Source organism: Onychomys torridus, chromosome 20 (assembly GCF_903995425.1).
Source record: "Onychomys torridus chromosome 20, mOncTor1.1, whole genome shotgun sequence".
Classification (NCBI taxonomy): domain Eukaryota; kingdom Metazoa; phylum Chordata; class Mammalia; order Rodentia; family Cricetidae; genus Onychomys; species Onychomys torridus.
In genome coordinates this window covers 8,020,093-8,037,262 of record NC_050462.1, presented here as the reverse complement: position 1 = coordinate 8,037,262, position 17,170 = coordinate 8,020,093, and the positions used below count along the sequence as shown (strand labels likewise).

General features: G+C 41.6%; 1 protein-coding gene across 4 annotated transcripts in view; it reads right to left on the bottom strand.

The window, feature by feature from the left end:
• Positions 1 to 5,452: 5,452 nt before the first annotated feature.
• Positions 5,453 to 17,170, bottom strand: part of Pah (phenylalanine hydroxylase) — an 82,037-nt gene continuing 70,319 nt past the window's right edge. For all 4 annotated transcript variants that reach the window (XM_036170130.1, XM_036170133.1, XM_036170131.1 and 1 more), the window contains 7 exons: positions 16,126 to 16,261; positions 15,051 to 15,120; positions 11,691 to 11,747; positions 9,593 to 9,688; positions 8,927 to 9,060; positions 7,686 to 7,801; positions 5,453 to 5,856 (listed from right to left, as the gene is read on the bottom strand). In XM_036170130.1, coding sequence (XP_036026023.1) covers positions 5,810 to 5,856; positions 7,686 to 7,801; positions 8,927 to 9,060; positions 9,593 to 9,688; positions 11,691 to 11,747; positions 15,051 to 15,120; positions 16,126 to 16,261 — 656 coding nt within the window. In that variant the 3' untranslated portion in view covers positions 5,453 to 5,809. The remainder of the gene's footprint in view (positions 5,857 to 7,685; positions 7,802 to 8,926; positions 9,061 to 9,592; positions 9,689 to 11,690; positions 11,748 to 15,050; positions 15,121 to 16,125; positions 16,262 to 17,170) is intronic.

The window sequence follows — 17,170 nt, the reverse complement described above, 5'->3', positions numbered from 1 at the left end:
AAATTTTCTGGTCCGGGCTAGTGATAACAAGTGATCACAATTGGCATTTTCCTAAACTCTGTGTGTGTGCTCACTCCCCTTATCATACCTATGCAGTTGGGTCTAGTGTGTTCCCTCTGCTTATGAAGAAGACAAACTACAGGGAATAAAGAACTTGCGTAAGGCCATATATTCAGTGACTGAGCCAGCAAAGTTTGGAATACAATTCTGAGTCGACTGCAGCCTCTGCAATGCTGAGAACTGCTTTTAAGATGACAGCTTAGTATACAGAGCCAATCCAGGATGACTGACAGGCCATCCCCTCTACCTGCTTTGTTTTATACAGAGGGAATCATGACACACCCTTTCCTTTGATCCATACTTGCACATGTCTTGAGCCCTTTTGTTAAGGCATACATACATAAGCTGGCACTAGACTTAGGAATATCTTGCTTCGTGTGAATTTCCGTCAGGCCAAATCACCTTGTTTTTGGAAGCAGTTCTGGACTATAGATGGTAAATATTTCTTCAAGTGGTTAAAAGAGGGTACTGTATCAGTGAATAACATCTTCACACACTTGGGTCTTTTTGATTTTAATAGTATTTGTCATATATAAACTACTAAAATAAAGAAAAGAAAATCAGCAGCCAAAATCAAATTAAAATTAACTTCAATCACATTACTTTTTTTCTCTTTAAAATAATGCCTTTTGTCCATCCTCTGTCATTTGCTACCACAATCACCAAGAACTGGGTTAGAATACACACACACACACACACACACACACACACACACACACACACACACTATAAGAAATGGAGATTATTTGGGCAAACACATATCAGATGACAAGAGCAGAACCCTAAGAGACCCAGCAAAACTGGTTCTTGTAGCAAGACCTCCATCAAGAAGCCTATTTGACACATTAATCACTCAAACGATTAATCCAAAAGCCCTAATCACCTCTTCTAGTACTATCTGTTCTCACCTCTTAATATCTCATAACTAAAATTAATTCCAACATGAATTTTGAGAGAGAGAAAAGACAGTATAAGTCAAAGGAAGAAAGTAGCTCCCAGCCTGGTCCCCAGTCGCAGTGACCATTGTTGACATTCCTAAGGCTAGGGTCTATTTCTTCTGTGAGCTAGACATATAAGCTATTGCTATCTTTTTAAAAATGAAATTTTGGTCTTTTCTTCATTTTACAATATGTTCTAAATTTCCTTAGTCAGAATTTATATGTACAATATCCCATTACATCACATAGGCTTTTATTTATCTAAACAACACTTCCTGATGGCTTGTTTCAAGATACTTGCTAATATAACATATAAGCTTCCTTTTGTAGTGGGTGGTGGTTTGATGCAGAGAGTCATAACCAATCAAAGTGCTGAATGTAAGTAAATGTGAGTGCTCAGCTGTGGGTGGGTCATCCAGGTCAACCTCTCCCTATCTGAAGCTCAGGGAATACAGCAGAAGAGGGAGTGGAAAGAATGTAAGAGCCAGCGAATGGGGCACTATACTACTTTCATTCTGTTTCTGGGATAAAATATTCTGACCCAAAGCAACTTGGGGAGGGCAGAGCTTATTCCAGCTTAGACTTGTAGGTAATCAATCATTGAGAGTAGCCTCTCTCAGACAACCCAAGTTCACCTGTCTAGGGCTGGTCCCTCCTCCCTCAATTAGCAATCCAGACAATGTCCCACAGGCATGTTCACAGGCCAATGTGATGGAGTCAATACTTCATTTGAGCTTCTCACTTCCCACATGATGCTAGGTTGTCAATAAATCTAAATAGGACAGGAGGAGAGCCATGAAGTGCTGACTTCTGAACATGACATGGCCACTGCACACATCAACTCACAGCAGCTATGGCTACCTGCACAAGACTTGAACAAGATCAAGCCAATCAAAATTCCTGCATAGATGGGGACAAAGCTCTTGAGGCATCACCCCTAGTGGATGCGTTATTGATAGTTAGGCTGCTGTGGGAGGGATAGTCACTCTTTGTTGGAGATGTGGCTGCTGGTAGGTTGTCCACACTCCAGTAGATGGCTCCATACCCATGTACAAATGGGTAGTACGAATTGGACTCAGGGTATTTTTTAGCAACAACAAAAAAGAGGGCATGAATTAGGAAGTTGACATGGTTGAGGGCACTAGAAAGAGTTGGAGAGAGGTAGTGGCTATGATCAAAATATAGTGTATAAATGTATGATATTTGCAAAGAATAAATAAGAATACCGATTTTAAATGGAAAGAAAGGGAGAAGAAGACTGTGAAGGCCTCCCAATGGCTGCTGAAATATGGATATTGAGAAGAGCAATACCAAATAGGCAGGCCCTCTTCCACAAACAGGTAGGTAAGGAAAGGAAAGATGGGAAGGAAGAGGGAGAAGTGGAGGGGCTCAGCCAATTCTAATGAGCTCAGCTACATCCTTAGTGAGTTAAGATTAGTTCAATCAGTGAGTTCCAGGTTTGGTGAGAGGCCCTGTCTCACAAAATGAGGTGCAGAGCAGTTGAAGAAAACATTCAACATTGACTTCTTGCCTCCACATGAGCACATATACATACAACTACATGGACACAAACATAAAACTGTCTGTCTGTTTGCCTATCTATCTATCTATCTATCTATCTATCTATCTATCTATCTATCTTTTTCTCTATATCTCTCCTGTGTGGAAGACTCTGACACATCTCTCTTTCATCTTTTCCTTTCTCGGAAGTGAACAAGACCACAAAGGAAGCAGGCCTGGTCTCTTTTCAACAAGTCATCACACCACCCCATTACCCCTGAAGAAAAAACAGTGACTTGGGTTCTAATATCACGATCCCCTAGCTGCTTTCTCTGTTGAATGTCCCAGTAGACTGTCACTTGTTGTATGAGGGTATGGAAACTGAGATCCATACAGCGGCAAACATTGTCCTTCATGAGGAATTCCTTTTTGAGCTCTTTGGCTTTATAACATTGTGGGCCTCTTAGCTGAAGGATGGACTCTAGAAACTCAGAAAACACCTAGTGGTAGAAAGGAAGTTCTGTAATTGGTGAAAGACAGATCCATCACCACGATGCTTATTCTAGGGGTTAGAACTGGAGATTGAGTCATAGCACAAGAACCAGGGAGAAGGAGCTGTCCATGGTCCTGCCTACATTGTCCAGTGGGTGTTTAAGGCCATGGTCTACAACCTCTGGATGGAGTCTGGAGCTGCAGTGCTCCAACCTTTTCATGTTTTGTAATCAGATATTTTTCTTCCCCTTCAGTTGAGCTCTTTATATTTTGGCTGGGAAAAAATATATATGTTTTGAAGAGATTTTTATTACACAGATTTCTTTTCCACTCTATTGATTGTCTCATTACATTTAAATCTTTAATCCAATTTGAATTGCTTTTCATATATGTATGTATATATATATATATATATATATATATGAGATAAAAGCCAAACTATATTTTTCTATATATGTATATTTAGCTTCTCCAATATTATTTTTAAAAGTTTGTCTTCCCCTCTTGGAATATATGTGGCAAATTTGTCAAAAATCATCTTACCATAAATGTGGGTTTTTTTGGCTGGGATCTCTAGTCTGTCCATTTGTGTATATGCCTTTTTCACAGATAACGCCATCTCATTTTGATTATTAAGGTTTATAGGACATTATGAGATCAAGTAATATAATGCCTCAAGCTTTATTCTTCTTGTTTAAGGTTCCCTTAGCTAATGAGGATCTTTGAGGAGCCTGTGAATTTCAGGATTTATTTTTCCAATTCTGCTAAAAAAAGATCAGTGAGGTTTTGACAGGGATTTCATTAGATCTGTTAATCGCTTTAGATTACATGAACATTTTAAATTAATCTGTGTTGATTTCATACAATGTGCTTTAATCATATTCACCCCCACTCTCCTCCCATGACTCCTTCCTGATCCAGCTCCACCTCTGCACTCATCCCTCCCAACTCTACATTCTCTTTATTTTTTCAACACTCCCACCAAGTCCATTTGTGCTACCCATATAATCTTGACTGTGGAAGGGGAAAACATCCTTAGATGGACTTTTTAACAATATTACTTCTTCTAATCCATGAATATAGAACATCTCTCCATTTCTGTGTGTCTTCTTCCATTTTTTCCATCCTAGACTGCAGGGCAAATAGATAGTGTGGTGGGTAATATTCTTGCTGTATAAACATGAGGTCTTTAGTTTGATCCCCATCACTCAAGCAAAAGGTCAGGTGCAACTGCCCCCACTTGTGATACCAGCATGGAGAAATGGAGACGAGAGATCATGGGCTACTTGACTTAAGGTTTAATGAGAGACCCTGCCTCAAAAAATAAGATGGAGAATATTAGAGGGAGATACCCAACATTGATTTCTGACCTTCAGATGAGCAATCACAGGCACACACATCTACACATGCTTATAATTGCACACACATAAACACACAGGCATGCACACATGACACATGCAAAAAGACCCTGTAAGTAAGTTAGTAAGTAAATAAGTAAATATAAAAGAATAACATGGGGATGCTCCTGGGCATCTTGCCCAGTAATTCTAAATGAGAAGAGATAAGAGATTGCTCCAGGTTTACTACTGATGCTACAACTGGTCTGAGAAGAACTCTTGAAGAAGCACCACATAAATCCCCTAAGACTTAATTGCTTTAAAAATTAATTGTGAACTATGTAAGAATATTAAATCACACTTTTAAAGACAATAACATCCCCACTGTATCTCATATGTTACATATATTCATGTAAAATTCATAACCAATAAAAATCAAAGTCTGTTGGCTCTTCACAACTAATTTCAGTTATCACAATGATCCATGCAGTAGGCTGGGCCCCTGAGCCACTAATTTGTGTCACAAGATTTTCCAGTTAGTGGATTTCTAAAGCAGTAAGAGAAATATTTCATTCAAAGAAGGATTTGAAACTTTAAAATGTGACATTGATATTTTTCTCAAGCATAAATAAAATCCTCACATTTCTAGTGGATTTACTATTTTAAAATGTATTTTCCAAGCATTTAATGACTATCTACTATCTTTATCTAATATCCTCTGAATCACAAGTTCCTTCAAAATATTTCTCAAACATACTTGTAAAATAACATGAAAATGACATTAAAAGTTGTGGGACCTGGATTGGGTGGGCAGATCTATAGCATGCAACATACCATACATAAATAAAGCACACAGAATATTTTATATAATTATCTAAAACTTTATTGCTAAAACTTTATTATCTTGATAGAGTCTCAAATCAGAGGAGATTTGCATAGGTAGGGTAATGAATCAGTTCTCAGAGCCACAGTGAATGAACGCAGAAGCTAAGCTTTGTGGATTGAGATCTATACTGAATGTAACAATTCATTCCTGAGGACAGTATTATGTTTCACATTTAGCCATATATATATATATATATATATATATATATATATATATATATATATATATATATATATATATATTCCATTAGGGCTTACCTGGGAGGTAAAAACAAATAAATGAATCCAGAATGATAAGGATCACAAATTTTTATGACTATTGGTGAGAAGTGAGAAATTACATTTTAAACTAAATTGAAGGTTTGAGATGTCTAAATCAAAGATGACTTTGAAAGGTCTATACCAGAAGAGTTTAATATACTTTCATTTAAGAGAATTTTGATTTATTTGATGATGTTTCACTGTGTTAGCAGAAGTAATAAAAGCTAACATTTCAAATTACAGTTTTCTTTTCAGATGAAAGGAAGTAGTTATTGTATTTCTATCAACATATTTTTGGTTGACCTCCTAAGTTCTACCCATGACATAATTTTCTGTTCATGACTTGATTTTCTGCAGGGCACTGCAAAGGATTCCAAACTCACCTACAAAGAAAAACAGTACAAAAATTATCCACTCATTAATAAATGCAAAGCTCAATAGGGTCAGTGGGATGTATCACCCCAAACTTCAGAGCACTCACAGAGCCAACACTAGCTCAGGTCGTATGAGTAATGAGTGCTAGGACTGCCATATAGTTTGCTTCCTCCTTTCACAAGCTGTTTCTTGGCTAAAGGTATTTTTCTAAGCAACAAGTTTTCTAAGCAAATGCCTAGGTCAGTGTGCTCTTTTTGACATACCTATCCATAACAGCTTCAAGACTCTAAGCTGTTAAAAACCTGAAAGAGTGGAGTTCATTTAAGTCTTCCTTGCAAGAATCACCTGAGGTCCCAAGCCTCTGCACACATTTAGAAAGTTTAATTTGAGACTATAATTCAGGACTATAAATATTTTTCAGCACTTGTGATGGTTTGAATAGGGATGGCCCCTATGGGCTCAAATATTTGAATGAACAGAAATTAGGGAGTGGCTCTACTTGAGAAGGATTAGGAGATGTGGACTTGTTGGAAGAGATGTAGCCTTTAGAGGAAGTGTGTCACTAGGGGTGGGCTTTGAGGTTTCTGAAGCCCAAGCCAGGCCCAGTGGCTCACTCTCTCTTCCTGCAGCCTGTGTATCTGGATATAGAACTCTCAGCTACTTCTCCAGTACTGTGTTTGCATTCCGGCCACCATGCCCACCATACTGATAATGGAAACAAAAAACTGAGAATTAGATGCATTATGAATCCCAGGTGGTTTTGGCTGTACCTGACTGTGTTGTGTGATGCCACTTGACTGTAGTTTTGGTTCTGGACACATAAGATGCACATTTTGGTGCTGTGCAGAACCAGCCATCATGCCGTACAACACCTACAAACTCTGTCTTAAAAAGCTGGGTTATATGTGCAGCCATTATATATTATGAATTGCGGTGTTTTAATTGTGTATACAAAATTTTTTCTCTTCTTACAGAAACATGGTTTAATATATAAAACCAGTTTTAGTGACTCCCTGCAGTCATTCCTCACCCATTGATTCAAAAGCTCTTCAGTATCTAATGTAATTCTTATGAATAAGACTAGGTTCTAGGGACTTAACAGAGAGCCTGATATTTAGCTCTGCTCAGGTCTAATTGGGGACACAGAAAGACAGTTCTAAAATGGTGAAATCCTCTGAGAGGAAGATCAACAAGATTATAAAGAAAAAGGAAGGACATACAAGCCAGTCACCCTCCAAGTCATACAAAATGAATTGGCTTTGGACATCTCAGGTAGGCATAGAAGAATAGTATTTTAAGCAGAAAAGATGCCTTGGGCAAAAGACAGGAGAGCAGGCAGGGACCAGAAGCCGATCCATGTTGCTAGAGGGTAATTTCAATGGCTATAGAGAACCAGGTGTGAACAAGACAACCAGAGATGTTCCTTGAGGAACTGTTATAACATCCACCACCAAGGGAGAGCAGAAGGTCAGCAGCAGTAGATGAGTTGGGTATGCACAGCCAATGCAGCAGACAGAATTTAGTACTCAGTGTGACAGATTCCAGGCTGGGTGATATCAACTGACATAAAGAAGAGGAGGCAGGGAGGCAAACAATGAGGGAGAATCTGAGAGTGACAGGCTGGGTGTGGGGAGGTGGAGCAGTGGTGAGAGATGGGATTGGATGCCACAAGGTCAAAGGCAAAGGGGCAGGTTAGGCAATTTGCATAGTTCTTTTCCTTCCTTCCGGTGAACCTATGGCACGCATGGAGATGTTCCTTTTGTCCCTGTAGGACAGGTGAGAAGACACGCCTCTATCCTGGGAAAGAAGGTAGTCCCAGGGGCTGTGAGTTACTTACTGTTAATGGAGTCAGCCAAAATCTTCAACTGCTGAGTGTTGTCCAGGACCTCAATCCTTTGAGTGTAGGGATCATAGCGCACTGAGAAGGGCCGAGGGATTGTGGCCGCAAAGGCCCTGAAACCAACACCAAAGGCCTCATTTAGAGAGAGGTTATGCTGAATGAGCCGAATGGCATTTACTTAGCTGTGAGCCCTGTAACTTCCTCGAACAGCAGCAGAAGCTGGGGCTGAGATGTGGAATGCAGCTGAATGAGGTCGGCTGGGGAAGCCGTCATTTGGACGTGTGTGTAAAAGCACAAAGGACATGCATTAAATAAGATAAATGAGTAAATGAAACCTAGCCACAGAATACAATTAGAAAAATATCTAAGGTACTTGACAATCAATGCAAACAGACACACACCTCTGGACAATTGAATAAAACGTTGCAGTGGTAGGGATCGGGTGTCTGAGATGAACTGAGGACCACATTAAATTCTAACAGCTCTAACCCTCTTAAAAATATCATGAAGCAACCCTTTACAAAAGTGCTAAGAATTAAGTACTGTGGTTACCACTATTTTATAAACGAGGAGGCAGGGCCTTGGGAAACTGAGTACCTAGGCCATTAAAGTCCGTTGCAGTGCTGTGAAGGAACCCAGGCAACCTGATTCTGATCCGGGTGCTTTCTTGCCTTCCCTAAGCATGACTCCTAATCCTGTAGGAATCTCCTAGGAGGGCCTTTATGCGGGACATCAATCAGTATAATTAACAAGCACTCCAAAGACACCTTGGGTATTACTTCTAGGTTAGCCTATGATGAAAGCAAAAGCTACTATATTGAAAAATGACAATTATCAGGACAGGCAGTGAGTCAGCCCGGGTTTGGCAAGAGCAGCATCCTAAGTTCCCAAGTCAAGCTTTCTGGGCCCCTTTCCTGTCAGTTACAGTCCTTGTGATCACAGGCAAGAGGCTCACCTCCTCTGTTCCTCACATTCCTTATTCTTTTGTGAGATTAGGGTGGTGACAGTCTTCAGCTCAAAGGGGCATGACTCACTACTTGTGAGTTCAAGTCTGCCTCCCTGAAAGGAGCTTTTCACCCAGCTGGTGCTGTGTCTCACACGATGCACATCTGTGATTTTGACTACTCTACGTCTCTTCTTACGGAGCACCCCATTTGACTTTGGGGGGTGCTCACACCCACCTCACTGGGTGTATTTTAATTGGACAGTCAGTCTTGGGTTTCTTTCTGGAATCTCACCTCACTTTCTCCTTGGCATCATTGAAACTCTCTGCCACATAGTAGATGGGCTGGAACTCGGTGACACTGTACTCCTGCGAGGCTGTCTTCTCTAGCTCCAGGGGTAGAAGCTTCGGTTTTTCTGATAAACAGTACTGCAGCGACCCAGTGAAAAGTTTTCAGTTCAGTCAGGGCCTGTGCTCCCACCTGCATCCCATAATCCTCTGCAAAGCTTCTCCCATTTCACATTTTCCCTACCCCAGTGCAAATTGAGGAAACCGAGTTATTTAGCATGTACTAGATTCCACTCTCCACAGCTCATCTAAAACCGACAGTTAACAAGAAGGGAACAATTCATTTCAAACACTCTCTAATAAGGAGTGCAATAGACATTGTGGGAGCCGACCATATTTCTTGGTGTATGTTTGCATTCTTAACAAAGTTGTATGCCTAGGTCAGCTTGGGCTCAGGAGGCCTCTCCTCCACAGAGTCCTGTAGACTTGTACTTGAGTTTCTATCTTTAACAACACAGTTGTGGTCAAATCATGGCTGCTAAGGTACCAATTGCCCAAGGAAGTACACCTCTAATTATGTACTAAGAGCACATTAGCAAAGCCACAAAGATGAGAATGGGCCTCCACATCCTTGCTTCTAATTACCCATGCTTGATTTCTGTCAAACTCAAACCTGTAGTTCACCAAAGGATGACAGGAGCCCAGCACCATATGCCTTTATGGAATCTCCTTCCTTGCAGAGTCCGAACTCCACAGTAAACCAGTAAATCTGGAACAGAAAGCCAGCAAAAGACACTTCAAGGGATGAACAAGACATCAGATACCCAAAGAACCAGGACATATCTGTTGGTAGGAGTCTGCACAGATGTGTTCTCAGAATCAGTGAGACATAGCATCCCTTCTGTGCCCCATGCCTTCTGCTGTCACTTCTTAAATCAGGGATGGATGAATCATGGCGTGATAAGACTTGTGAGATGTACCAGAATTTCCTAAAGACATGTTCTTCTCTATTTGACAGAAACTTCTCCATGCCTTTTACTCTCCTGTCTGTGGCCCAAACTGGAATGATCGATTCCTAAGATATTCCTATATTGGGAGGGTTCATCTGGTAATATTATCAAGGAAGAGAAGTTAGTGGTTAAGGAATTGGATAGTGAGAGAATCCATGAGGTGCATACTCCTCTGCTATGCAAATACATGGGGGTACTGCTGAAGTCAATCGCTATGTGTCTTCCCAAATGATCACACCCTCTTCTTATAGCACCTCCTAGTCCAACATGGCTTTGGTACTTGGCCTAAGTGACAGTCTTGGAGTTCTGACAACAAGAGGAGACCAGGGCTCAGTGAGATGCTGGAGATGGTCACCATCTTGGAGAATTAGGGGTGGGTTAACAGTTAAGTCTCCTTGTTAGACTGCAGAACATTAAGCCCAAGAAGGTCACCAGAGCCTGGCAAATATGACTTCACCATACCCAGCAAGCCTTCAGCCTAGAAAGGTAAGGCAACACGCTTACATGTTACAGTGACACACAAAACCAAGGGCACAGAAAAGACACCAGTCTTTTCCCAGTCAAGTGTATCAATATGGTGGATTCTTCCATCATCCATCGGCTTCCTAGTCCAGTGTACCATCAGTGAGGGGCATAATGAGGTACTCTGGATCTGAGGACTTTACTCCCTATAATTAATAAATTCTAACCACTTTTTCTAGAACCCCTTGGAAAGCTGCTTCTCTAAGATACCTAAAATGTAAAAACGCACATTCACACAAAGTTAACTCCTTAGATCCACATGAAATACTTTGAGATGGGTAATGAGCTTCATGCCGATTTTTAGAGATAAAGAAACAAAAGCCACTTGCTCTGAAACTCAAAGCAGATACGTGGTCAGTGGGCAAAACCTAGAAGTTTGTAGCCTTTCTGAAGGAGGGAGTATGTGAGCTTCTAGCCAGACACATCTCAATGTTAGCCTTGCATCCATTGTAGTTTTAAATTTAACACAAAGTTTTGTTTTTTAGTCTTCCAGGCCAAACATATGATAAGAAACATGTTTCTATGCCTGGAGAAGGATATACTAAAACTGGAAAATGTAAGGAAGGAAATTGCCAAGTGTGCAGATCTGGTATTCCCATGGTTCCTGTGTGTGCATGGCCCCTGCTTCTCTTGTGAGAGGAAATGTTCGGCAATCATGAGAGGACTGCCCCATCTTTACCTTCTGTCTGAGAAAGACCCTAAGGCTAGTACAGACATTGAGAGATAAATATTCACTGAACAAAGCTATAAATCCAGCCAGTTCCTGGCAAACTTTGAGAAAAGGATTTCCAGGGCAGTTATAACAGCTGGTTGATGTTTTCAAAGAGATCCTATTCAAAAGAATGTGGAAACATCCATATGCAAGCTCACTTAAAAATTCAGCCCCTTGCTGGGTGGCGGTGGTGGCGAAACATACCTTTATTCCCAGCACTTGGGAGGCAGAGCCAGGCAGATCTCTGTGAGTTCAAGGTCAGCCTGGTCTACAGAGTGAGATCCAGGACAGGCACCAAAACTACACAGAGAAACCCTGTCTCGAAAAATCAAAAAAAAAAAAAAAAAAAAATCAGCCCCTTAAAGAAAAATCAAAATGTGACATTTCATTCATGTGAATGCAACTTAACACATTCTTATCATTATTTCAAATGGCCTAACTGCCAGAGAGAGAAGAAATCTTCAAAAATCTGAAGGCCACAGCCCAATGGTATTCCTATAATCCATTTATGGACAAGAGAGACTTACTGTGGCCAGTTTCTCGATGTATTCATCAGGTGCACCCAGAGAAGCAAGCCCAATTTCCTGTGTGTGGAGAAACAGAGTCACTGGCAAAGCCCATATGAACCGGGCACCCAGCCATGGACAAGTAATGCATGACTAAGCGAGTACATTCCGAAGGGCCCAGTCTGACCCTGCATATTCATAGAAGTCCACTCCGGCTGGATCATAGAGCATGGAGGCACAGATCTCAGGAGCAGAGAAGTGTGTCACCAGTACTTGGTTCCTTTGCATTCACTTTACAAAAAGGAATAATAAGGTAGCCTGTGCATGGTCACACAGCATTATTAATTTGGAAAGCATCATCAAGAAGGTGGTAATTGGGGAAAGACTTGAATGTTATTGGTTCCACTGATGATAGGAAGAGGGATACCGCAGAGCAAACAGAAGCGTACAGCTAGTGGGAACACTCTCTAGGCAAGGGGAATGAGGTCTTCAAAGAGCAGAGAGGGAAGGGCAACCACAGCTAGAGCATCGTGAGAGTATTGGTAGGTAACACTGAATTGAATATCCAAAATGTGACCATGTGGACTTTTTAGACATTTAAGGACTTGGGTTTTTCTTTTCAGTGAAATGAAAATCCGTTCTAGGATTTTTGATAACTTGTGTTGGTTTTCTTCTTTGGTATTTTCATAAAAGTATATAAATTATTCCAGAGTGGACATGAGCTAATGTAGGTCATCAAAGACTTAGTCTAGCTACTTTGTGAAAATAGACTGCAGGGTCAAGGCCAAGGGTGGGATGCCAGTGAGGAAGCTATCAAAAACAGCTGCAGAATGAGAGTGGCTGAGATCATATTAACCCCCAGATGTGTTTTTGATTTGAGCAAGTCGAAGAATGGAGTTACCATGGACTCATACAAGGAAACCTATGGGTGGACAAGCTTTGAAGAAGATTCAAAATTCAGCTTTGGACAGAAATATAGAGATGTTTAATCAACATCAAGAGAGTTGGAGATTCTGAATTGATGGTTCATATGTAAGTCTGAATGTAGCATTGAAGTCTAAGCCAAGGACGTGAATGTTCAATATTATATTAGCAATAGTATCCACAGCCATGAGATTGGCTAAGCTCACCAAAGGAATGGATGTAGACAGGGAGGAGGGCTAAGAATTTTGTCTATCTTGAAGCAAGAGGCTACGTGCTCTGTATCACCATAGCCTTCTTTGGGCCCCACCCAGAGACTGGCCTACACTGTCCTTAGAAAAAGCACTGTCTGATATCCCCTAGCCTGGCTCTGCTACCCCATTTCTCCTCCATCTCTACTCTAACTGTACTCTACTCTATTCCTAGATATGTCAACCCTGAGTTTAATGGAATCCATTGATAAACTGAGATCAGATCCTTGCCCTTTTCTCTTAATGTAATTTTTTTAAAAGATAGGATCTTGTGTATCCCAAGATAGCCTCAAACTGACTGTATAAGCAAGGATAGGATAGAATTTCTGATCTTCCTTCTTCCATCTACCAAGTGTCAAAATTATAGTTATGTGCCACAACATCCAATAGCTTGTCATCATTCTTTGTAAGCCGAGAACTTACACAAGGGCCCCCAATACCCCTTTGTACTCCATCACCACCCCCATACTGTCCTACAGTGGTAAGAAACTGCTGCTTCTAAATCAAAAAAAATGTTCTCACAGAACAACTTTAGCCTTGGGACCATCCATGTCGAAGCTGAGAGTGTCAAGCAGATGATCCTGCAATGTCTGTTGACGTTAATTGTCCACTCCTCTCCAGGGTTACCCAAAATGCAAGGAAGAGTGCCATCTGCTCTACAGCTAGACAGAGTATCTCTGGTGTCAAGAACTCAAGTTTCCTATTCTCCAAGGAGAAAGCTTCTAATTCTCCCGGTCATAGTAACAAGTCCCTGCTTTAAAACTGTCTTGAGAAATCAACAATATCTTGGCAGCTCTAACTACACTATTGGCAATAACACTCCCACAGTTAAAGTTCAACCAGACACTCCCACTTCTAAAGTCCAATGGTTTCCGGGCTCTGAAGATCTCAAAAGCTCACATGGAAGTAGCAAGTGTTTTTGTTTGGAGAGCCTAAGTCTGCTAAGGAGTCAAGGAATCAGTTGAACTTTTTATTTGGTTCTTTGCAAATATCAAGTGGCAGCTTCATTGTTCCATAGTGGAAACACTTCCTGGAACTGATGGGAAATGCTTGAAGATTTGCACACCCCGTCATTTCTCTCCACTTCCTACCAGAGCAGCCCTCACTCCCGAGTCACCCTCTGACTGTCACTTTCTAGTGAGGAAGAAGACTAAGAAGAACTACTGGTTCAAATCCATTGAAACTGAGGCACAGGATGGCTTCACAACTTGTCCCAGTTCACACAGCTCCAGTTCATCCAAGCTCTGGATTTGGCCTCTAATACCTTAGAGCCATCATTCAGTCTTCCAAAATCCCAGCTACCCAGCTGTGTTTTAAAGTATTTTTCTAGCCTTTTAAATTATCTGGATGCCCATGTGTCTCTATGGAGAATGTTCATATGAACGTCGATGCCTGCAGAGACCATAGTCATCATATCCCTTGAGGTGGCTATTGATTGCCTGATGTGAATTCTGCGGTCCTCTGCAAGAGACATATGCTCTCTTAACTGCTGAGCCATCTCCCTAAACACCCCCTACACACACACACACACACACACACACACACACACACACACACACACAATGGTGATACCCCTTCTCAGTGACGAGAGAGGAGAGAGAATTACAAGAACTTTTTAACTCATCAGAAAACAGTTTCAAGTTTTCTCATTACTGGAAAAGATGAGCTGAGGCCATGGCACTGTTTTGACAGGACAATGACACGTTGGGCACTTTCTCTCCTTGTTTCCTTCTTTCTCTAGTCAATTATACATAAGATCATTGCCATTGGACTCTTGGCAAATGTCATCTTATCCAGTTCAAGTACACATCCAGATGGACTACCTGACAAGATGGGAAGCACCCAAGTCTCTAAAAGGAGCACTGGATGGGAAGTACTAGGCAAATTTGTAAGCAGCTGAGGTGACGTCTGCCTAGAGATCAGAGATGCTTTCATCAGTAAGAAGGCTTCCAATGTACACCTGACAGGATCATTGAGCATAGGCATGTCAGAGGATGATCCATCACCAACTGCAGGCTGCAATTCTTAGAATGACTGTTTAGCCTGGTCCACAGAACCACACCCTCTTCTCAGTGAGAATCTTCTCAGGTAGGACCATGGAATTGTGTCTCACTTCAACTCTTACAGAGCACGTGACAGCCCTTCTGTCAGGGATTAACACATTCCAGCAATGCAGTCCCGACCCTATAACCGAGTCTTTTCTCCTTACCTGGGAAAACTGGGCAAAGCTGCGATCTGAAAACAAGGGCGCGTGTCCCAACAGTTCATGGCAAATGTCCCTAAAACAGAAAGCATAGCGTTTAGAGGAGGGCCAGGTTAAACCAAGTTAGACTCAATGATTTTATAAGAAGCATTGACAGGAAGACATAGCTCACTGAGACCTGGGATTTTACTCTCAAGAGGAAGCTATGTGCCGAGTAAAGGATCCCTTGAAATATAAGGGATAAAGGGAAAGAAAGAAAGCAGAGGTAGAGCCATCAGGAGTCCTGGGAGACCGGAGAGGTTGAGGTGCAGAGCCAAGAAGCCAACATTCATATGGGTCTCTTCTCAGATACCTGAGTGAGTTTTGGGTCACAGATTTCTCCCATCCCAAATCTCCTTGTCACTCACTGAACTGGAGAGGGATAATGCGTCCAGTTTTTTTTCAATAAGATCTATTTTTTAAAAGGTGTTGCTCTTTTCTTGGCCTGGAGTATGTCAACAGTCAAAAAAGGTGGGAGGGGCTACATTTATCTAAATCAGTACCAGGTCTATAGCAACAAATCCTTTCTAATTAGTAGCCATTAATGTCTTAAGGAGAGGAACTAATTTGGGACATCATACTGATCTCTTTGGGTCAGTTTCTATATGAATAACAAGATGGCTAGAAGCCCATATGGGAAGCATTCTCTCCTTCTGGCCAAGACATAATCTAGGCAAAGGACCGGAATCATCTAGATGCGTATTTAGGAGATGCCAAGATCTCTTGGCTACTCTTGGTCCTGTCCGATTTGGAACTTCAGAGGTCTGACTTTGAGGCTTGATGGAACCTCCTTTCCTGCTGCCTGAGGAGATCCCAGTCCTTGGTTCACAGGATGTCTGAATCTGTGCATCCAAATTTATTTGGCACAAGCAAATCCCCAGGGTATGAGTTTTCTCTCAGAATTCTGATCAAATAAAGCAGGCAACAAATCATGCAGCAATCATGAATCAACCAGCCTGCAATGAACCTAAGCAGCATGCCTAGAGCAGGTAGGACTAGAACCCATTGTGACTGGCATTGGTAGCTGGAGATTGATACTCACGGTTCGGGTGTGTACATGGGCTTAGATCCATGCCTAATGTACTGTGTGCAGTGGAAGACTCGGAAGGCCAGGCCACCCAAGAAATCTCGAGAGGACAGTAAGCCAGCAACAGGTCGGAGGCGGAAACCAGTACAAGCTGGAAAGCAGAAAAGAACCTTAAACTCAAAGCCTGTGGTGAATCCAGAGAGGCTACAAAACCCCCAGTAGAGAACCAATACCCGAGAATGTGGTCTTTCTACCAAGGAGACTTGGCTTCCAGTCTCTGGTCCCTTGGTTATTTTGGGTCAAGTAACTCACATTACTGAGATTCAGTTTTCTTACCTGCAAAATGTAGGTGCGTCCTACTGAGGGATATACTGAACATCAAAACAATGATTAAAAATTACTAAGCAGAGCCTAGTCCATTGCAAATATCCAATAAATTTCTCTTTTGTTACTGTTTATTAGGATCAAATACTTTTCCACTATTTCTCATGTTTCTGGAATAGCAAGGAGATTGAAGATCCACATCAGAAGTAGAGTGTGCCATGGGCCCTTCCAGATTCTCTACCGTGCCACACACAGCCCATCCTGGGAGGAGAAATGTCCTGTCTGACTGGAAGGGGGGAAGAGAAATTGACTGCATCCAATCTCTCTCTCTTTCTTTCTCTCTCTCTCTCTCTCTCTCTCTCTCTCTCTCTCTCTCTCTCTCTCTCTCTCTCCCATAAAGCAGTACATGTGGGTTTCTCTTAGCTCTGCAATGTAGTGGGTACTGAGAACTAGAAGATGTTTCTCTAATCAAGGATTAAAGTATTGTGAAGTTTTTGAGCACCCATCTGTACCACACCCTCTCCATAACCTTTCTTGAAAGCTATCAGTTGATAACCGTCCTCTACTTCCTGCATCTGTTCTGTTTCTCAATCTGCTATACATTGGGAGGAGGAAGTGTCACTGCTGACAACCATAACTAAGGCTATCTACTACCTAACACATGCCAGGCACAAGTTAACCCTTGCATAACTGCGAGAAAGACATTTCATCATCCCCACTTTAAAGATGGGGAAGT